At 38.6% G+C, this 23,451-nt stretch overlaps 3 protein-coding genes across 5 annotated transcripts in view; 2 read left to right on the top strand and 1 right to left on the bottom strand.

Annotated features, from left to right (window-relative positions):
- Nucleotides 1-3,611, top strand: part of LOC105382670 (rho GTPase-activating protein 190) — a 45,485-nt gene extending 41,874 nt beyond the window's left edge. Inside the window, exon 41 of the mRNA XM_048630816.1 lies at nucleotides 167-3,611. The gene's annotated coding sequence lies outside the window, so the exon portion shown is untranslated. The remainder of the gene's footprint in view (nucleotides 1-166) is intronic.
- Nucleotides 3,612-4,926: 1,315 nt separating this feature from the next.
- Nucleotides 4,927-23,451, bottom strand: part of LOC105395957 — a 31,439-nt gene continuing 12,914 nt past the window's right edge. Inside the window, exons 2-7 of one of the 3 annotated variants that reach the window (XM_038110245.2) lie at nucleotides 14,624-14,718; nucleotides 13,107-13,195; nucleotides 12,022-12,143; nucleotides 10,279-10,380; nucleotides 5,817-6,992; nucleotides 4,927-5,102 (exon numbers count right to left, since the gene is read on the bottom strand). In XM_038110245.2, coding sequence (XP_037966173.2) covers nucleotides 4,947-5,102; nucleotides 5,817-6,992; nucleotides 10,279-10,380; nucleotides 12,022-12,143; nucleotides 13,107-13,195; nucleotides 14,624-14,697 — 1,719 coding nt within the window. In that variant the 5' untranslated portion in view covers nucleotides 14,698-14,718 and the 3' untranslated portion in view covers nucleotides 4,927-4,946. Of the gene's footprint in view, nucleotides 5,103-5,816; nucleotides 6,993-10,278; nucleotides 10,381-12,021; nucleotides 12,144-13,106; nucleotides 13,196-13,608; nucleotides 13,762-14,623; nucleotides 14,719-23,451 lie in introns of those variants that run through there. The other 2 variants (XM_048630937.1, XM_048630938.1) reach the window with 2 other exon arrangements.
- LOC105381449 lies at nucleotides 20,070-23,044 on the top strand. The gene is made up of 3 exons (XM_011551176.3): nucleotides 20,070-20,302; nucleotides 20,739-21,131; nucleotides 21,457-23,044. Exons 1-3 carry the CDS (start codon nucleotides 20,137-20,139, stop codon nucleotides 21,966-21,968), a joined length of 1,071 nt encoding a protein of 356 aa, XP_011549478.3. The 5' UTR covers nucleotides 20,070-20,136; the 3' UTR covers nucleotides 21,969-23,044.

Below are 23,451 nucleotides of genomic sequence, written 5' to 3'. Positions count from 1 at the left end.
GACTTACTGTTGTCCAAATCGGCGACGTGCTAAGAAGATTACCGTACCGTAAGTAACAGTTTTTAATCCACAGTCAATATGGTTTTCCGCTGCCAAATGCCTTCCCTTTTATCTTCTACTCCTTCGAGCCTGAATGTGAAGTAACATAGCTATTTGTATATTTTAGGCTCACAATGCAGCATGCATTTGTGACGGAGACGTCTGATGCAGTGGTGACGTCACCACGTAACAAATGGACTCCCCACCAAGTGACGTTTAATTAAACTTGTACGAAACGTAGCCCTAAGTCCCTATCTTATATACTACATATTATTATCATTATAAACAATGCTATTGTTGATGTTTTAAACTAAGCACGTCTGCCCTTATTAATCCTAAATATTTAAAAGTAACTGTTTATTTTCAAAGGCAAACTCCATATCAAAACGCTTAGGTGTTACAAAATGTAGTCAAGTTTTGCTCGCATTTTTTTAGTTGATCAAGGTAAGGGCAGATGGATACATATATTTACTTATTTAATGAAATGTATGTCAAAATGTCACCGAGCCATCTCTTCTCGTTCAGCGAAAAAGCAGTATTTAAAGAAACTAGTAACTAAAATTGTATCGCAATAGGTAAGGTTGAAATTCGTGCACAAAAAAGTATTTAAAGGAAGTTTTAAAATGTAAGTATTAATTGGTATTTGAATTAAAAAGTCATAGTAATAATATATAAAAGCAACACAGCGCATTTTATGAATAAATGTAACGAGCACATACATTACATTAATTTGAAATCATTTTAGGGATAATGCATTGTTAACTTGGTACATATTAGACAAGAAATTTAAAAATGGCGGACAAATTGTCAATCTCACTCACACACATAGTGAGATTTGAAAGAGAAACATTTCGGCAGCCATTTTTAAATACTCTGTCAAACTAATACGTATATTCTTTTATAATATTATAGTGATCAGTGTTTATGTAACGAAAAATGCTTTATTATATACTGTATGTTCGTACTGCCCAAATAACTGTTGTAATTCCATTATATTCCATATTTGTTTTAGCGTAAGTTTAAGTTCCAGAAATGTTGTCGAAAATACCTACGTGTTTATTTTTCTACGTCTTTTAATTTCGTATACATTGTCAGATATGCCATATGGCTATTTGGTATGTTGAAGCTCGCTAGATATTGTAGTTAATGCGTGAAGTAATACGCATGATAATCATGACACCAAAAAGACATTATTTTGAGTTGATTTAGGTACCATAATTTATTTTCTTTTAAATTAGCAGATAATAGTAAAACAAATTGGTTTCAAACCTTTCGATAAATGCAAAGAGATACCTAGTAAACGTTTAATTTCTTCGTTATATTTTTATTTTGAGACTGAATTATTATCTTCCCTTTCCCAATCAGTGTTGAGTATACGGTACTTGATGGGTTAACAAATATGATATTATGGCCTATTTTGTATATTAAGTGTTTGTAGATAGTATTATGTCGAAAGGCATGGTTTAAAGAACTTTGTATGAACGGTATTACAATGTTATATTTACATGATATAATCTGTTAACAACGCCACCTGTCTGTGAAGAAACATCGAGTAAGAGTCACTGTAAAGAAAAGTCGTTCAATTGTAGACTTTGTTATAGAATCTGTAAAGCTTGGGTTATTTTGTTACTTACCATTGATTTATATATTTATTTTCTCGAGGCTACCTGTACCAATTAATTCGTTTCATATTAGTATTCTGCCTATATTAAATGTAGTTTGTATTCAATATAAATATTGTTTCAAGGAATTGTCATTTAAGGTAATGTATGTACTTCGTAAAATATAAACATTCATGAGTGACCTAAGGAATGTATGAATGAAAAGAAGTAGGTTACAGGTCTTTTTTTGTTTTCGATCGCTCTCAGCAATGTTTGTGCTTGGCATGGATATAATAATGTACACAATAATACACACAGTTATAAGTGTTGTGGTTACGGGTCACTTTAGGAAAGATACTCTTTTTTAATATGAAGTTACGGAGAGCTGTCATGCATTCTGTATGTTTAGCGCAACGAGATAGAGACACAGTTATGAATACGTTGTTTTGCTAACCACTACTCTATCTGGCCCTGTAGCACAGAGCGCTAATAAGATGTGACAAAAGTTCTGTGTCGTGCTCACTCTTGAGGCTGCACGATGTCGGTGACAGCGATTCAAAACTTTTGTCACGTCTTAAATGTGCCCCGTACTAGCCCTTCTGGTTGTATTGAACATATCGATTCCATGACAGCACTACGATACTTTTTCCTAAAGCATGAATAGCATGACTAGTCAACCTGTGCACGGACCATCGGAGCAGGTTTTGTCAGCTATTTTAATCACAAACATTACTGAGTGTGATTATAAATTATTTACCTACAAAATACACACTGTAAAGCTTTTCATTGTGGTTTTCTCGCACGTATTTTACCCTAACCGATATATTTGCACCCAGAAAGTGGGGCAAACATTTCCTACGGATTTGCGTTAGTTTTTAAAAACAAAATCATCATAACTATGCATAAGTATATTTAATTCTTATAATAGTCAATATGCTAAGATGTAATAAGTACGTAAGTTTTTATTACAATAATGATATATGCCATTTTAATTAGATTCCCGTGATGTGCGCAAGGATCAAGACTGTTTGATCGCTGCGCATGGCGCGGGCAAGTATCAAGTCCATTAGGGGAATGATGGAAAGAATTTTGATATTTTACTATGAAGGTAACAAAAAATCTATAGATCCTAAATCTAGTATTTTTATTTTGTCCTAAACTAAATTTAAACTCGGATCTCAACGGAATTAGGAACACGCCTAGAACTTCCCCTAATGATTTCAATGCAATTTTCTTTATAAAAATACGTAATCCATTGTAAATATTGTAAATTTTTCATTTTGTATTTGGGTAATAATTTATTTATTAAAATATTTTTTATTGAAGAGTGTTTTAAAGCTATATTTTATTTTGTTGATGCAATTTAATATTGCGTTTTACTGCGTCTGACATTTGTTTGTTTTTTCTTAAAAATATTTTTGTACTCGAGATGTGCCATTTTATACTTTGGTTTTTTGATGATTTATAATTTGTAAAGAACGGGGTTTTTAGTTGTCATTTTATCCAAAATTCTTTGATGTAGGTTCTCGAATGTACGTTCTAAGTAGATTCAATGTATGCTTGCTTCCCGAGGACCGCGACGCCTGCCCCGCGGTTATATTAAAATGATAGTTATGGTATGTGGAAATAAGGGCTATTATAGCTTGGGCGTCACCTGGCGTGGCAGATAGAATGTGTAAATCGACATCACGAAAAATGATGTGTTTCCGAATAATCTTCCCTAGTTTTTTTACCGTGTCTTGTAGAAGTGGTTTTCTCGTCGGTAGCGTATACAAATTGTTCGCGAGGATCAAGATTAGTTAGAGCTAGCTGTAGGATGTGATCGATGTTGTGATAAAAGTATTAATATTGTGCGGTTTGGGCGTCGCGGCCGTCGCGGAGGTCTCCATTTTGCTATGCGCGTTCAATTATACTGTAAAACACAGATCAAAGGAATGTGTCATATTTTATAATAAATAACCATCTATGTAATTGATTCTTTTATTTAAATGCCTCTTGTCCCCTGTGTTACTCTCATTGCCCCATTTCGCTGCGTTTTGCGTGAATTATCTGGTATTGATGGTAAGTTAATAACTTAATACCTACTAAATTTCGTAGCCAATTAGGGGTAAAAACTAAAAGATAGCCATAACTATGAAAGACATTTATTATTTTATCAATAATAATTACATTTATCTATGAAAGTGCAATTTCCACTAGACTTGAGAATAAGTCCAAAATTAAAATCACAGATTGTTACATTTTATGTACCTAAACCTACAAATCTTAAAGAATATAATCGTAGCCATTTTAGATACAAAATTTAAATTTAGCACTGTATAAACCAATTTTTTTTTGTTAAAAATTAGAATTTATGAGTGTTTTCTGGCAAAATGTTATGGTTTGACAATGCTAAATTTAAATTTAGTGCTTTCTGAATAGACTCCAATATTTTTATAAGTAAGTATGTATTTACAAACATTCAATCAGTATAATCATTAGTACTGTGTCCTTTAGGAACACTTACTTACAATATCTTTTGGTAAACCTAGCTATTGTTTACAATCTCCCAAATTCATCTAGAATATACTTAACTTCAGCGACAAATATAGCAAAGCTTAGCTAAACTCTTACTGCGTAATGTATGGTATGACAACTTTATCATTAGAGAGCGTGTTTAAACTTTATAAATGCAATGTTGTAAAATTAAGTACAGTCAGCTGCATAAGTAGCTATACACTTTCGAACCTTGTCAATCTAACAAACCGCCTATCCATTAATTGAAGCATTGACGGTTCGTCAGTTTGACAAGGTAAAGAAGTGTATAACAACTTATGCAGCTGACCGTACCTATGTACCTACCTATACTCTGTTATTTATTATATTTTGCTAATCTGCCCTATGCATGCAAAACTATTTAATAGTACAATCCAACATTATTTGATATAATAAATTATTATATTTTATCTTGGTGTACGGTAAGTTAAATACGGTATAGCGGAGTGCCCCATAAAGAAGTACTTTAAAAATGGCTGGCGGCCGATCAATATCTCTTTTGCTGAGAGTACTTAACAATGCAGGCGGACTGGCATTTACTCCAACCAGCTAACCACCACCGATATATCGGCTGTCAAACATCTTCTGTCTAATGAAGTCTTATCCATATACACAAGTACTTTAAATGTTCGGTAGTGGTACGGTAGCAGCTCTAGTGCTTATGGACACGCTTACGGATAAGAAGTGTATTGTTGCATTACTTAGAAATTGACATAACTTTATTCTCTGTTTCGTTGCTTATGTGTAGTTGTTTAGCATCTTCTGACCAGCTCACACGCATCCGGCGCCCCAGCACCCGCACCACGGTATGGAGCCGTCGTTGGGCGGCGCCGACAGCTTCCTCGCGTGAGTGCAGGCGGACTGCAGCGAGTTGATGGAGGAACAGATGCTGCTGTGCTCGTGCTCTGAGTGGGACGTCGTCATCTCCTGGAATGAGAGAGAGAGAGAGAGGTGAGGTTAGTTATAATTATCAGGACCCATCACGTCCCCACTGTTGGGGCACGGGTCTCCTTCCAAGGAATGGTTATAGGCCTAGTCCACCACGCTGGCCTTGTGCGGGTTGGTGGAGTTAACTAGTTGTGGATGAAATGGGAGAAAAAGATGAATATAACGGAAGGATCCCGTGGACACACTATAAATGATGAAAAACTATGTTTCGGAGCTTCCACGAAAGCTCTCGTTCTTAGTTTTTCATCAGTTTAGAGTAACCCTCATGGACTGAGGCTTTTTATAAGGGACGCCAGAGAGGTGCAAGAGTGGAATTCCTCGAGTGACGTACTGTACTTTGTATATTAAGCTGAAAAGTGGTGACTCAGTTTTGTCACGTTTGTTACTATCATATAATAACGAGTACTAGTACTACTACTGTACTTGTTATTCTATGGTTACTATACTAGCGTACCTATACCCACCTACAATGTTTCAGGTGAGTCATGTTGTCATTGCAAAGTGGTTAGTTAATATGCTAATCTTAGTAATTTGTGTTGAATAACACGTGGTTATTAATAGGCTAGTGCATCGCTGCAGTAGCGCAGAGGGCCGAAGTGTAATGTACTAACTAGTTGAGGAATGCTGAATAAATAGTGTTTATGGTTAAAAACATGCAAGTACGTATATAGGGTAAATTGCAATAGTACACACCTGATAACTATCCCGCTTATACCGCGGGCCAGAGCTGGATGAAGACAACGTATTCCTGGGCTTGTGTCTGGCGCAGTGCTTGTGCTTGTCAGCAGGGGTCTCTGGGACATCGATCAGCCTCACACTGTCTGTCTCCGCATGCATCGGACCCCCATTCTTGACAGCCCCATTCTTCGTCACCTCTTTCTTCTTCTCCCTTCTTTTTCTCTCTCTCTTTTTGAAGGTCAAGGAGAACCTTTTCCGCTTCTTCGCTTTAGGGGACTCTGGCCTTTGTGGAACAACTGACTTCTCCCTTTCTGAGGGACTCGTATCGTCATCTGGATGCGCCGCTTGGGATTCTGAATCGGTTTTTAAAGTGACTTCTGTGCGGGTCGAAGAGTCTTGCTCGCCAGATTTGTATGCGACCTCTTTCTCTAAATTGGCCAGTTCCATCCTCCGTAACCTCTTTGGCAGTTTGTTGACGGTGGCGTAGATTGGTTCCTCGTTGTCTCCGACTGGCGCTGATCGGGATCTGAAGAAGAAATCGAACTTTCTCGGCCGCACGGGTATTCGTCTTTCGACAAAGACGACTGTGCTTGCTACTTCTGTTGTAGTTGTGTTGTGCTCTTCAGACTTAGGACTAGGGGTGTTTACTGGTGTTGACCGTGGATAGTCATACGTCAATTCGATATTCTTTTCCGTGACGTAGCATTTTGGCTTCTGCTCCGTTCCATTGACCTGTATCACTGGTGTTTCTCTGCTCTGTTGCTGACAGCAGCACTGCTGCTGGATGACCCTTTTCGTGTTGCACATAAAGACGGAATTCTGTTGGATGAAGGTAGTTTGTACTGGAGTACCCTGGACGTCGCCTAGAAGATCTTCGACATTACCTCCAGTGTGGAACCTTGGAGTCTGATACGGGGAGAGGATGAATCCGGGAGGCGGGGGCGGGGTGCGGGTGTGGTGGGGGGCGGAGGTGACGGATTCGAAGAACCTGGGAGTATGTGGGGCATCGTGGACTAATACGTCGACGGTGCGTTCGCCGGTATTGTTGTCTGTATTAGGCGGTGTCCTTTTGGGTTGTGTTTGCGTCACGGAGGCGCCATTGTTGGCTGGTGGCTGGTCGGCGGGTCGCGTGCGGCTCTTCGGTTCTTGAGGATGACAGTCTTCGCAAGTGCAGGGGGACTCCGCGCCGCTCTGAAAGTGATGTTTAAAACAGTTAGTTTATGCGGACATAATGATATTATAAAAATTATAAATAGGTACTTACTTAACTAGATAATTATGAGACCGTCAATTACTCAATCTATATAACATTTATATGATGATAATAACTATTATAAAACAAATAGACGTAAGAACCGATACCAGATACCTACATATAGGTTTCTATTCTAGGTCTCTGACTGCAAACATACAAATATCGGACCCAGACGGGATTCGAACCTGTGACTAAGTACTAAAGATTTAAGGTGAGAGTTGACAGCACCCTGACCACTAGATCATCCGGTTAGTATAAGATACCTAACATACTAAAAAATATTTTCAGAATGTACCAGTTCATCAAAATGAGTCAGCTCAAGAATTTTCAGACGTTCTTGAAACAGTAATTAAAAGACAACGCAGTAGGTAGTCGTCACCCACCTGTTGTTTCAGAAATATTGAAAATGTGTCTTTATGTTTGCATCGTATGAAACCACACTGTAATTTTAAATACAACAACTTTCATTCCCCTGGGCAATAACTAAAACTTTAATCTAAGGGCCGCATTTAAAACTCGAATCATAATAATAGTAAATTATAAAGCTTCCCAGCAAAGAAAACTCAATAAAATCCAGCATAAATACGCCGACGTACCCCACACACAAAGAGACGAGCAGATTTATAGCAAGAATTAAAACATCACGAACGAACCGCACATGTTCCAGACGCGTATTATATTTTTAGTAACTCAAAATTTACTACACGATATAAAAAATAGCACAACACACCTTCATAGCGCCGGTCCAAGGCCTCTCCAGCCAGTCAATAACTCAGGCCACTTACAAACGGACAGCGTGAAAAAAAATCATTTTCCAAATTCAAATTTGAAAAACGAACGCGACGCGCCGTGACGAGCGTTCCGAAACACACTGGGTTTATTTATAAAAGCTTTCCATTAGGTGTTACAATATTTTCTAACGCATCGCTTGCCCGACCTTGACTCACATAATGGTTATAGCCGGCTGACGGAAGCTCACTAATAAAATAAGATGAACACGTCAAGGAGCCGATATTGCAACGTGCCTTTAATTCATAACAGGATGGGGTATTTCAGGGCATCGGAAAATGGTAACACGTGAACGCGGTATTGTTCGTTTAATCTGAGTTTGCCGCCAAACTAGTGATGAGCTTTTGATCGTTCCGCCTGAAACAGAAACTACGTACCTAGAGTGATCTCAAATGCCATTCATACCAATTAAAGGAGTTATATTGCGCGCAACCCTGAGTCTAAAGAGGTCTACTTTACAAAGTACTTAAATAAAATGAGAGATAAAGTTAGTTAACTAAAAAATCTAGCATTTCAAAGAAGGTTGATACCATCGGCAACCACTTATCAACCGTGTAATACCCCAGTAATTGTTACAGTACAAGCATGAGGCAGGATAAAGCTCGCCTGATGTATTTATGCGTGTGTTTGCGTTACCGTAACATAATGTTTTGTTTTGTTATTCCTGCACTCACCCTTTATAGGGCGTCTTGACGAATTGATTGGGCTTTCCGCATTGACCGTGGATATCATGTTTTATGGGATAATGGTCGTCAATTTCAAAGCCAAGATCAGCTTTAAAGTGTTTGATGATGTTTATATTGTTTGCTTGCTGGAGTAATTTATAATTTACTTGTAAATAACTACTTCAATATCAAATATTTATATAAGTACATACTACGATCCAGACATGTTATTTACTAAAAAAATATTTCATATAAAATTTAAAAGAACAAGTGAATAATATGATGAACCCGATGACTGTTATAATTTATTGTTACTACACATAGAAAGCTAAAGATCGCATCCAGTGGTGTGCTTTGGGAGAGGCCTACGTCCAGCAGTGGACTGCTATAGGCTAATGATGAGTGATGATGATGGACACATATATAAATGCAAAACAGCCTGACCTAGATTGACAAAGATTACTGAGCGCAGTGTTTTTTTTAGCCTAGACTGTACTTTTCTTGATTCCTTTGACAATTTTACTGAATAGCAAACGTACCTTACCTCACCTAGATACTGGATTGGCAATAGCATGGCACATGAAATATTGCGTGTCGTCTGGAAGACCTTGCGAACAGCCGTAAATTATATTAGTTTAGTAGGCCAGGCACGTTGTCCTATAAGTTTTGAAGTATTATCTGATAGATTACCCACATAAACTTTTCCAATATATTTCTCACTTACGATTTTATTATCTATTTACTAAGATCCTCATACCTTGGTCCCTTTGGCATATTATTATGACATACTTAACTCAAAGTAAAATAAGGTGTTATTATGTATTTATTAAGGTCCACCTGTCCACCAACCCGCATTAAGCCCGCGTGGTAGACAAGGCCTAAAACCCTTCCTTGGCACGGGTCTCCTACCCGTGTCCCAGCAGTGGAGACGCGATGGGTCATGATGATGAAGATCCTCTTAATCTGGTCCCCTCATCCCCCTCAGTCGTGACGCTGAGGTCGGTGAAGCCCGCGCTCCTGGCAGAGGCGGCATCCGCTTCCATGGCTCATAGTAACATATTATATATCTTGTGTTATCTAGATACTAAGGTCCACATACCCTGGTGTCTTCATCATACTCTGCCATGCCATGGCTCATAGTAACATATCTCTTTAGGTCCTAAGGTCCACAAACCTCAGGGTAAGTTGGTTCGTCGTCATCCTCTCCTAAAGCTCAAAGTAAAACAGCTCTAATTATATATCCGCACTCCGAACTTATTATCTATTCATTAAGGTCCATCTAACCTGATCTCCTCATCATACTCTTCCATGGCTCAAAGTAATACAGCTCTTATTATCTATCACTACACAGATACTTACCCTGATCTCTGTCTTACTTTTGAATGGCTTAAAGTAAAATATTTCCTATTGTCTAGACAGCAACGTCTACATACCCTGGTCTCCTCATCCTCTATTTCCATGGCTCATAGTACCTAATACCTTCACGTTCTAAGATCCACATACCCCATGGTATGATGTCTGCCTGTCATCCATTCCTTAAGCTCAAACTAACGTAACTCTTATTCACTATTCCCTAAGGTTTACCTACCCTGGTCCCCTCATCCCCCTCAGGCACGACGCTGAGAATCTGAGATCGTTGAAGCCAAGCGTTCCAAAATATCTCTTAATATCTATTCATTAAGATCCTCATACCCTGGTTTCATTGGCATCCTGTGACATAACACAAAGTAAAACAGCTCTTATTATCCATTCCCTAAGGTCTACGTACCCTGGTCCCCTCGTCCCCTTCAGGCACGACGCTGAGGTCGGTGAAGCCGCCGCTCCTGGCAGACGCGGCATCCGCGCACTCCGGGCACTCGCTCGAGCTGTCCTGCCGAGGGGTAATGTGCTTTAACTGTGTCGGGTTAGAGATGGTTTTAGGGCAGGGTGGTCTCTGTAGTCTCAGTGGGGACTCTATATCACGAATAACGAAATTAAGTTCGGAGGGCTTTTGCGCTAGCCACGGCTCTATCTCGATGTATTAAACGTGCCGATTGCACGACAGCTCTCGTTCGTTCGTTCGTTGTTCGTCAGTATAGATAGAGTAATCCTGTAGGTCTAGTGGTGGAGGTTTGAATTTGCTAGACTAATGTGTGTCATTTTACTAATGTGGTCTAATGTGGTCGAAGAACGAATTCAGTCGGACTAATAAGAAAACACAGGTGTAAGGGTCATTATTGCATTAACTTAGGAGATCCGCGAGAAAACTCTTAATCAACCTATGACACTTTCTAACTATAGGCAAAAACATTATTTATTTATAGGTATATGTATTGGTACTTTAATTGCACACTTTACAACATTAATAATGGACTTAAGGCTAAAAGCATTTTCTGCCAGTCAGCAGAAATTAAAAAAGCCGCTTGTGCAAAAAAAATTACATTTGAAATAGAGCTTTACATGAGAAATCTATGAGGAAAAGCAGTAAAAATGGTGCAAATTGAGTGCCATACGTCATCGTGGTCAGGCCGGTCCCGCAGCAGACAGTCCAGCCGCTCGTACGCAGCGCGAGATAACTGACGTAACTTGTATGGATCTGACAGAAGTTTGACAGGCGAAATAACGGTGCGGTTAATTGCAAATATAACGTAGATAACAAAAGAAAACACTACAAAAAGTTAGTAGGAAAAGCTATAAGAATGGTGCTTTAGTGCCATACGTCGTCGTCGTCTCGGCCGCGCAGCAGACAGTCCAGCCCCTAGTATTCACGTATTTGGTGTAAGTTATGATTTACTGTCTACATCCATTTGTTATAATATGTCATTGTTGGTTCTCCATAAATAAGTAACTATTTTCAGCAGCAGATAACAAAAGGAAACACTGCAAAATTAGTAGTTAGTAGGAAAAGCTATAAGAATGGTGCTACTTCAGTGCCATACGTCATCGTGGTCGGGCCGGTCCCGCAGCAGACAGTCCAGCCCTTAGGTCCAGCCGCTCGTTCTCGCGCACTTGTCAAATGTGACGTAATTAATCGGACAGAATATTTGTTAAGCGAGCGACTCTGCTTATGGATTGTTAATTGATAATATTAGTTTAAACTTATAAATGAAGCGCGAGAACAACAATTTGGTTAAGTTTTGATTTACTGTCTAAATCCATTTTTTATATGTAACTGTTGTTTTCCTATAAATAACAAAATAAATAAGGTAAAAGTTTGCAAGAAAAGCAACAAAAATGGTGCTACTTTAGTGCCATACGTCATCAGTTAGTAGGACAAGCAATAGAAATGGTGCAACTTCAGTGCCATACGTCATCGTGGTCGGGCCGGTCCCGCAGCAGACAGTCCAGCCCCTCGTATTCACGTTTTTGGTTTAAGTTATGATTTACTGTCTACATCCATTTGTTATACTATGTCATTGTTGGTTCTCCATAAATAAGTAACTATTTTCAGCAGCAGATAACAAAAGGAAACACTGCAAAATTAGTAGTTAGTAGGAAAAGCTATAAGAATGGTGCAACTTCAGTGCCATACGTCATCGTGGTCGGGTCGGTCGCGCAGCAGACAGTCCAGCCGCTCGTACTCGTAGCGCAGCGCGCTGATCTCGCGTTTTAGCTGCTCGTTCTCACGCTTGAGCTTCTTGATGTCTGACTGACCTGGATTAGGGGGATTTGTTTCGTTATTACAGTAGCTTTGCAAAGTACAATGTGTGGTAAAGTACCCTATCAGCTGTTACAAACAAATGACCGCTATCAGAGTGACAATTTTACTGAGAGTAGTGAAATTTTAGTATCTACTGAATGAATTACCATGAATCACGATCACAGCACTCATAGAGCTATAGTTATTCATAGGTACTACATAGACACGAATCAATATTTTATTGCCGTCACACCGCCACACCATTGCGGGAGAGTTTAGCCAGTTCGGAAAGGAAATCAATTTGCATAGATTACTTAACTTATGTCCTGTCTGTTTCCGATGCGTGATATGAATATAAAACATAATCGATCTTGTGCATTGAGCTAAGTAATGAAAATTAGGTATATTGGTTATTGCGAGAGGATATTTATTCTCCATAGTTGCAAATCAAAGTATAGATAGGTACATGCCTATGTTTAAGTTACGAAAAAAACCAAATGAAACTTTAAATTAACTATCAAGACAGTGGTTTTAGTAAAAATAAACATGAAAGTATAAGTTTGACCTATGGCTATGGAGGAGAATTAAGACGGGAGGGACGGCGATCAGTCGGTAGACCACCGACCCGTTGGTCCAATGACATTAGGAGAGTAAATGGACTAAACTGGATGAGAGTAGCACAGGACCGTGGGACTTGGCATAACATGGAGGAGACCTATACACTGCAGATGATGATGATGATGGTTAAGAAAGTCGGTACCTACAGGATTTGGGCTATGAAGAATGGAAAATTTTATGAAACAGGTACATATACAGTCTGGAGCATAGAAACCTTTATTATACGAGTGACAATGCTACATAAGAGGATCAGGATTCGTTGGTTAGACTGTACCTATTACAAGCTGAAATATGAGACGCAAATGAAAGTCTTTGTATTTGTCTTTGAAAGTACATGATGATGAGCGGTCCCTCCCTACCTCGCTCGACTTCCGCGTTGATGTTGATGGTCCTCAGCCTGAGCTCCTCGTTCTCATACAGCATGCCCCGCGACGACTTGCGGTCCAACCTGTGACATACAGGGTGTTAAAGTGATGCAGTGAACATACAGGGTGTTAAAGTGATGCAGTGAAAATAACAACATATCCTTGCAATCGAAAATCTGTCCCGATAGAGTGTGCTTTGTGAATCACTTGGTTATTTTTTTCGGATACCTACCTACATTGTATTTAGACCCTGGGGTAATGATTTCTGAAAAGAGGCACTCGGGTGCATGAAAGGACCCCCTCGACCATTCACATATATTTTACTTCGACGTATTAACTGAAGGTACAGTCGTTGATAGAAACATATGACCCCATTGGGCAGTATACCCTGTTATAAATAATGTGCTATATTGTTGGCTGGATGAATTGTAGGTAATAAAAGCTAAGTATAGAGTTGATTATGATTATTGATCTAAGTTATTTGTCACCAACTCACTTGCTAACTCGGTAAAGGCTGTACATTGCACTTATTAAATCACTACAAAAACTATAAGCAAACCATCCCGTTCTTACACTGTTTATGGAATGGCAGAACACAAAGTAAACCCACAAATTACATTTTTGTCTCTAAGATGATGATTTCAACAGTCGAAACCTATGTATGGGCATTGTGCATGATGTCATTGTAATTTGTAGCATGTTGTAGTGGGTTTAATACCTACAGTGCAATTATCTTTTACAATGCTTTCAACTATCCTAGACAATAATGTTGTGTCTGCCCTCTGCCCCACTGTGCACTGTGTAGCCATAGGATACCAAGAAGAAGAAGTATATTAGACTGTCCTTTGGAGGCCAAAGTTTGGACGTTGAAAAAGTAGAATATTTAATTTAACCTCTTAAGTATAATACTGTTGTATTTTACTATATTCTATCAAGGAGTTGATCTGTTTTGTGTACAAAATAAAAAAATGAAATTATATCTACTTGATGTATATCTAATCTATGTACTTACTTGTTAACACTGAAATTGCTGTGCATTGCACTTTTTATTTTAATAACTTTATTAAAAATACAAATACAATGCTACGTTCACACAGACATCATAAAAAAATGGACAAGCTGCTAAAGTGTCATTAATTTTACAGTAGGTATGTGTAGATATTTGTTTCAAAGTTAATTATTTCAACAGATGGGTTTGCAAGTTTGTAGGTAGGTAGGGATATAAATGTGTTGTACGTTATAATGTAGATTCTAATGGCACAAATTAAAATTTTAGGGCTGTCAAAACCTAAAAATCTATGTTTAAAATACGACTCGAGGGAATGTTTCGGTAAATCTAATTTAGTACCTTCAGCATCAACATCAATGTCATGTTTGGCTATCCTAGCTCTTTGGCACAACAGTACGGAGGTACCTACGTCTGGATATCCGTCCGGATATACCTGCCTACCATGCTGCAACCTCATGTTGCCATAGACAGCCACCAATTTACACACTAACAATATGCTTACTTGCGATTGGGCTTGAGGTTGACATCCTTGCGGCGCGTGCGCAGCATGCTGCTGGCGCCCGACATGCCCGACATGGCGAGCAGCGACACCACCACCTGCGGACAAAAAGAGAAGCTATTAGTCGCTGAGAAGTTCCGACACCAACCGCTAGATGGCATTGTGCTAGGTTGTATTGAAGTTATAGTACTTACTTAAGTAGATTAATTTTATTAGTTGTCACATGATAAAATTATCAGACAACCCTATCGATCACCTAAACCGATTTCGATAAAACATCAACTCAGTCGCTACTCGCTACACTATAACAAAGGTACCTACGTTGCCAAAAACACAGGGTGTTTATCAAACTTAAGTATAGGTCAGTGAGTATAGCACATTTTTATCGATGTCCTAGGAAATAATGATCGATAGGTATAGGTACATATAGGCACTCCTAAGTATACTCTTATATATCATACTGAACTGATATCTCAATGTTGTGATTAAATCGCGTAGCTGAGCGACCTTGCAGCGAGAAGGCTTCCATGCAACATGGCTTCCCGATGACAATGCCATTTCATAACATGAACGTGATTTGTAGGTAAGTACCTGCTTTCTGAAAATATACTTGGATTTATGTAGAAGAAATGATTTCAAAAGGAACGTCTGTCAGAAAGTTTTGTCAAAAGAAAATGACACCCGTGCGCTGGCCCTAATTCATACAAATTATGAGAGATTTGTTAGATTTTAGGGCCAACATGAGGGTGTCATTTTCTAGAGCGGTGGGGCCTGTCCTTATGCTAGTAATATAATAGTCAATGTGTATACGCAATTTTTATCCCATAAGATAGGCATGGGTTGACTGGATTCGGGCATAGTATATGAATAGAATCATCTTAACACGAAATTTCAATAGTAAAAAAGTAATAAGTGCATGTAGGTAGGTATGACCCTTTATTAGATACTTTCTAGTCTCTTCTATTTTACGATTTTTGTTTTACTGTAAAAAAAACTTACCGGGTATTGAGCGTTAGCTTTATGTTAGGTACCTATTTGTCGAGAAAGTTTAGAAACAAGGTACTTTGTGGATTAACTTTAAATACAATGACAACTTACGCATGAATGGGTTTCTTACAACGTACTGTAAAAAAATATTCAGTCCTTAATTCTTTAATTGAATTAAGCTGAAAGTAGGGTGACAATTTTATCTAAAAACTAAGTATTTTATTTCGTTACATCTATTTCCCACTGCTAAGCCGAGAAAAAGCCTACTTACTTATTTACTATACTTACTCCCAAACGGCTTAACCAATTTTCGTTTTGTTTGTTTATTTAGGGTCGTAGGTTATGTTACCCTGGGTTTTCTTAGCCATATTTTATCAAAATCGGTGTAGCCGTCCAAAGTGTATACGACTTTCAGTGTGAATATCGGGGGTTTTTTCGTTGGTTATACACTCGCGAGCAACCAAATCGACTCAAGCCTTGACGGCGCAAACATACATTAATACAAGTAAAATTATGAATAGAAATAATAAAAATGATATGTCATTTAAAAGCTTAAGATGTCAGCTTTAATTTGATATCATTATTATTGAAATCCATTCATCATTTTTGAAATAAATGATGTCTGAACGCAATTGTAGGAAAAACGGGAATTTAGGAAAAAAGGGTATGGGTATCGTATTATACAAATTAAACAAAAAATGTTAAGATAAAAATTTATTTATTTAAATCAATACTTTGTATTGCCCCCTCTTGCCCTAATTACAGCCTGCAGCCTGTTTCTCATAGACCTTATCAACTTTTTGACAGTTTCCTGAGGAATGCCGTCCCACTCCTCTAATAAAGCTGTCTTCAGCTCGTCCACGCTTGCAGGGACTGGATTCCTGGCCCGAACTCTTCTTTTGAGCTCGTCCCATAAGTGTTCGATGGGATTCAGGTCAGGACTGAGCGCAGGCCAGTCCATCGTGCGCAATTCCTTCTCTCTCAGAAACTGCCGACTGACTCGTGCCGTGTGGCAGCGGGCATTGTCGTGCATTAGCACGAAGTCTTCACCGACAAATTCTGCATAGGGCACAACATGACCGAGTAGAATATCGGTGATGTACCGATCAGCTGTTAACCCGCCTCCTCGGCCGCCTCCAGGCACGAAAACAAGTGCGGTTTTTCCCTCTAGAGAAATACCAGCCCACATCATGCAGGAACCGCCGCCATATGCTACTGTTTCAGCGAAACAACATTGGGCAAATCGTTCCCCCGGACGCCGGTAGACCCGGCCTCTCCTGTCACTGCCATGCAGACACACTCTGCACTCATCAGTAAACAGGACCGACCGCCATTGCGCAATGCTCCAATCGAGATGCTCTCGAGCAAACTGAAGACGCGCTTGTCGGTGGCCTGCAGTCAATTTGGGGCCTGATGCAGGTCTTTTTGGTGTCAAGTTGGCTTCCTTCAAGCGTCTTCTCACTGTCCACTCGCTGACAGCCACTTGTCGTACACGTCTCAGTTCTTGCTGCACATCAACGCCCGTAAGGTGTCGATTGCGCAGCGAGGTTGAGACAATGAAGCGGTCGTCTCTCTCTGAAGTGCAGCGGTGGCGGCCCGTTCTTGGTCTTCGATTGAAGGCACCAGTCTCTTGGAACCGTCTGTATACTCGGGATACAGCAGACTGGCTCAAGTGGAGCTGGGCAGCGACTGCTCGCTGACTTAACCCTTGTTGCAGCAAGGCAACAACTTGAGCAGCTTCTTCTGGTGTGGTATCCATGGGTTTGCGAAAACAAGGAATACAATGCAACGAGATGTGTACCGGTCAACTTGCAACAAGCGACTGATAAGGTACACCGGATGTGGAAAGGTTTTATAGCGGGATCAGGTAGCGCAAGGCGTGGATTCCTAATGAGGTAATTAACACTGACGGGCAATTAAAATGCGTCATTAAATCTGCGCTTAGTTTTTTTTTATGGTATTGATCTTAATTGAAAGCCTAATTCTTCAGCTTTCGAATGACATATCACTTTTATATTTACCATTTATCGTTTTAGGAAAATCAATGTATATGTGCGCCGTGAAGGCTTGAGTCGATTTGGTTGCTCGCGAGTGTAGATAAACGTATATACCTAGGTTATTTTATTTTTAAATTGTTCCGTCTCGAGACGATACTCAAGACTCAAGATTCGACTTCGACTCAATTTCAGTAGGTATACCTAGAGTGTCCCGGTAATGCCCGAGACAGACACACACCCTCGCCTAGTATTCCCTTCAGTTGCAGAAACTGTTTGCAGTGTCAATAAGACAAGTTCTCTCTAGTGTTCGTATACCTTTGTTCGTTATAGACGCGTTGCTACCAATTAGTGGTACAGCATAGCAATAGACAAATATGCAATAACTGTGACAGTGTTATTTAAGTATACGTTTGATTAATCTCTTACTCCTTGATATAGGTAATTATTATTAAGCGAAGAGTAATGACAAATAGGTGGTAAAGCCAACAAAAGACACAAATTTTAATTTTAATTCTGATAAAACTTAAATTTGGAAAATGAGTTTTAATGTTGTATTTTAAACAAAAAAAAATTGGGCTTTTACAATAGATAATATTACGTAAATTTAAAATTGCTGCCTTTAGAATCGCGACCAATAGCTTATATCGGCCAATAATTTTAATCGCTGTAATGTAATACTTAGGTACTGTAAGCACACTTACCTTATGCTCTATTTAGATGTACTTAGGTACATTTATGTATCATATTTATTTAGATTTCCGTGTAAACAATCCATCGCTCCGAATTTCTTAACACTTTAGCAAGCTCTTAAAATGTAACTGCACTCGAGGATGTCATAAATAAATCGTAAATCTACTTACAAACTACAAATCCGTTTTATAGTCTGTAAATTTTAGATGCAATTTATAAGGAGGCATCTTTACAAAAAGTTAGGCTATATTTCAAATTGCTACCCCAATACTTTTAACTTTAATAATATTTTAAATATATGTATATAAACTTATGTACATGGAAGTAGAAATGTCGTAATCTTTATGTACCTACCTAACTACAAAACATTACCTGAATTATTAAATTTAAGTAAGTGAAATGTGGACTACCTACCTATATCAATCTTACTTAGTGCAAACTTTTTTGTTTTCTTTGTCTACAGTGGACTGAAGTAGGTACTTTGGTGGACTATGGACTAGTGGATAAGTCCACAAGTGTAAACTGGTTGTGAGTGTAATGTGACCATGTTGGTGGGGGCTGGCCTGCTGCTCAGCCGATATGCTGGCTTCCGGAACCTTGGGGTGAGTAAAGAAGTAAAGCATAACTAAAAGGAGATTGTAGAGTGTTTTTGGGGTTTTTTATTTTTAACCGACTTCAAAAAAAGGAGGAGGATATATTCACCGATTACTCCGCCGTTTATGAACCGATTTTCAACATATTTTTTTTGTTGTATTGGGTTGAGCTCCCAGGTGGTCCCATTTTTTTTTTCAGAATTTTATCTCACCCCCAGGCCCCAAGGGTGGGTAAAGGGGTAAAAGCAGGGTATGAATTTCCATTTTGGGCACATATTAACCGAAAAATAAGAACCGAAACCGATGAAATTAAGAACGTAAATATAGTTCTTATAACAAAAAAATATGATGGTGACCTTGAGCTGATCTGATGATGGAAACGGAAGGCAGTCAGGGTAACTCCTCAACGGTATATAGCAATTCTGTTCCTTTTTGAAGTTGGTGCCATATTTCTTCAGATTACTTTGTCACCGCATACACACGACTTTTTATAGAAACGTTTCGTATTGTATTGTACTTACTTGTACCTTTAGGCTACCTCTTTTCAACTCCTACAGGAGGTGCCTGCTATCAATAAGTACCTACAACTTACTTTTTACGTGATCCCACAAAAACCGGAAGTTATGTTATTTAAGTATTTTTTTTCACTTTTGAAACCCCTTTCTTTTTGAAATTGGAAAAAAGTTCAAACGGTTCACCTTAAGTAAGTACTGTATTCATCGACCAACTTACATAGTTAAATAAAGTTTACAGTGCCTTCCTTCAGGAAAGTCACTGTTAAAATTCCACCTTACATAACAAATCGTGCTAAATCGCTAACCCGCGACCTAGACTTACTTTAATAAGTATATTTTTAAACCACCCAGGATTTAAGTCCTTTTTTACATAGTATATGAGGAAATAAGATAAAATGAAGAAGAATTAAATATGTACTTTATACCATTCTTACACCCAACCTCTACCTAATAAGGCAACTACAAAAAGAGATAAAATTTATACTATTTATGTACCTATAGTAAAGTACTTTAACAAATGCATGACAAATGGCGGAAACAAAAGACGCGAGTAAAAACTCGGCGATCCGCATCGAGCTAGTAGCGGGGCGACGAGCGAAGAGGACGGCGACTGACGCTCACACGCCACAGAGCGGGAGCGAGCGAGACAGCGGGCCTAGGTAGGGGCCGGCCGCCCGCCACGCCAGTCGCCAACCCGCGCCGGCCAACAGCGCCCGCTAACGCCACCGCTCACAATGAAGGAAAAGGGAAAAAACCTCAAATCCGCCAAAAACATGGACAAACTCATCACAGCTGTCCAAGCCAGGGAATGTCTCTGGGACAAGAGTTACAGAGGACATCGGAATCGGTTCAAACTGGAGCGGTATTGGAATGAAGTGGCGGCAGAAGTGGGCACGACTAGTGAGTATTACGTTGTACGTAGCGATTCGCGTTTTCCTCCGAAGGTCGGTGACCGGGTGTATTTATGTGGCGGTTTGCTTTCGCTATCGCGTATGTAGCGGTCGCTTGGTGCATATGATAGATAACAGTGTTTTGTTTTGTTTACTTACTTGGTTCGGGCGTGTTTATTTAAAGGACAAAGGGAAACATATTTCTTGGATAATCATTGAGATCGAATGCACTGAACTACTACCTACTTAAAATTAGTTACTTGCTGGTTGTTTTACCACAAAAATACCTTTAAAAACGGGAGTTTTACACGCAATTTTACCTATAAATGAGGTATTTACAGCGAATGACATCTGTTTTACGATCCTATATTTAATTTTTATACTTAACTACATCTAGGTTTTAGTGGTAAATTTAAATAATTTGGTCTTATCACTTAAAATTTCAGGCATAAACTGCAGAAAGAGATGGAAAAACTTAAAGGACCAGTGCCGGAAGGAGATCAAGAAAAACCCGAAGGACTCCGAATGGCCGCACTTCCCGAAGCTGTGGTTCATCCACAACCAGTTTCTGGCTGAAGAAGAAGAAGGCGAGGCTGATGACACCAACGATGAGGCTTTCACCGGACTGGATGACTCTATCAAGCGACCAAAACTCGGGTATACGATAAGGAAGAAATTCCTAGTGAACAAAAGACGGTCGATAGAGCTGAACACGCACAAGTTGATCGATCTGGTGCAAGCGAAAGAGATCATTTGGAACCGCCAGCTTAAAGGGCACCATAATTGGTATAAGTTAGATGAGAGCTGGAAAGAAATTGCTGAGCAGTTGGGCGTTACTCGTAAGTTATTGTTTTTTTTATTTTCTTAATTAGTTTGGTATAGATTTTCGAAAAATCTGATCTTTTTATAAAGGATACAATAATAAAACTTAATTTCATTCAAAATAATACTCAATTTCCAAGCAAAACGCTCATACAGCATTTTTACAAAATTAAACTTTCGTATCCAATGTTATAATGAACACTAAAAAAACAAGAATTTCAGTTTTATGGTCCCTAAATACCGAAAATATTTACGTATAATTATTGTAGTACATAACTATACCTTTTTACATAGAAACAGCAATTTTACATATTTTAAAAATTATTCTTTTCCCCATTTCAGGTGACGAGGCCCGTCTAAAATGGAAGTACCTCCGAGACCAAGCCAGGAAGGAATGTCGCAAACAGGACTCAGAGTGGGACCTCCTCCCCAAGCTACAGTTCCTCGTCAACCAGTTCAACGACTACGAGGGTATGGAGAACGACTACGGACACGACAGCTACAGCGGAGACCTGCCTGATGACGACCACGACGACCACCCTGACCCTGAGCCAGTCCACAGCAATTTCTACCCAGAACCCACGCCACAAGCCAACCCTCTTGTTAAACCAGATGAAGAATTTGATGAATTTGATACTAAACCTGTAATAATTGAGACAGATTTCTATGATGATGATGACGAACCTCTCAAATCTGCAGCTGCTACCAGTAAGTCTGATCCACAGAAGGATGAGGACGAAGGGTTTTTTAATAGCCTCATGCCGCATATTAAGAAACTGGGACCGGCTAAGAAGTTGATGTTGAGGATGAAGATTCAAGAGCTCGTTTATAATACGGTTTATAATGTGACGTAACACTTAATTGAATAGGTGAAGAAACTGCAGAAGTGGGCTGATCCCACTGGGGTAACATTAGCAATTCACAATCCTTAAGTAACGTCGCCATCGGTCTCTTGTCAAATCTGACGTAACATGTATGGATCTGACAGATGTTTAACGACGCTGCTTATGGATTGTTATATTGCTAATGTGTTGGTAGAGGTATGCTGGCAGTAGGGTGGTTATATTATGGCAATAATTAATATATTTAACAGTAACAATAAGTTGTAAAATTTTACTCGTTTGGCGTGTAATGTAAATTTTTCAACTTATTGTTTTAAGAAAAGGTTATTACCATAAGTAAATCATTTTCCTTTTCACCGACGATATGAAGTTGTAGAAATTGTTTACAACATGTGCAATTCAAAATAATAATTTGATATTCTCATATTGTGTGGAAAATATAACATAATAATTTGATCTCAAAAGGTTTCTTTTACAAAGGTTTTTTTAAATAGATACCTATTATTTAATTTGAAACAATAAATGATTAAAGCCTTTTTAATACTTATTTAATACTTGGTTTAATAACACTGTATAGATCCTACATTACTTATACGGTAAAATAAAAGAGTAGTTAGGTTTTAATTGTTATTTATAAACATTCCATGATAAGAAAAGTTACGTGACCAGCAAAGTTTCTATAAACAAGGAAATTATATTATTTCTTTCAGTTTTCAAAAGTCGTTGAACGAAAATTCCCTTTCAGCTCACTAGCATTTTTGTAACACCATGTAGGTATATTAAGATTAGGTGCTTTTATAATATTTATTATTTTATGATAAAAGTATTTAATGAGAAACAGTAGACGTATGATAATGATCTCGTCAATGTCCAATAACAGTATCATCAACCTCCTCAAAATAAACGAAATTACAAATAAAGTTAGTTCAATGAAGCAATAACTTAGGTGACCTAAATTTAGTCGTTTTGAGTGCAGCCGATGTTTTGAGTTGAAACCATAAATATTTTGATTTGTTGGCAAAGTTTTGGCGCCAAACGTGTTAACGGCAAACTACCCAATCCTATTAAAAGTGACTTGAATTTGATTATTTTATGCTGTTTAATTTAAGTGCCTCAGATGAAATACACTCACGGGCAGTGAAAAGTTTCCACTGCGAAAAGCATCAATTTACTTACTCATAAACGGAAAAGGCTAGCTAAGCCTTTTGCAACATTGAAGTACATTTAACAGAGCATCAGGATATCACCAGCTATAATCGGTAATAGGTATTTTGTTCAAATTTTTTATTAAATGTTTGAAAAAATTAGGGTTGTTTGGTGTCGGTATTTTGTGGGTGGCACTTTTTCATTGCCCGTGAGTGTACTTTCCACCAGTGTGTCCAAAAATAGAAAAAATATATATACAGGGTTTTGAAAAAGTGGTAGGTATAGTATAGTGATACGAAAGAGGGTTGCCTCAGGGTGTAATGCTAAACCTTTGTTCTAGAAAAAAACA

This window comes from Plutella xylostella, chromosome 27 (assembly GCF_932276165.1).
Source record: "Plutella xylostella chromosome 27, ilPluXylo3.1, whole genome shotgun sequence".
Lineage (NCBI taxonomy): Eukaryota > Metazoa > Arthropoda > Insecta > Lepidoptera > Plutellidae > Plutella > Plutella xylostella.
The sequence above is the reverse complement of the archived record's forward strand: the minus strand, read 5'-3'. Positions and strand labels throughout refer to the sequence as shown.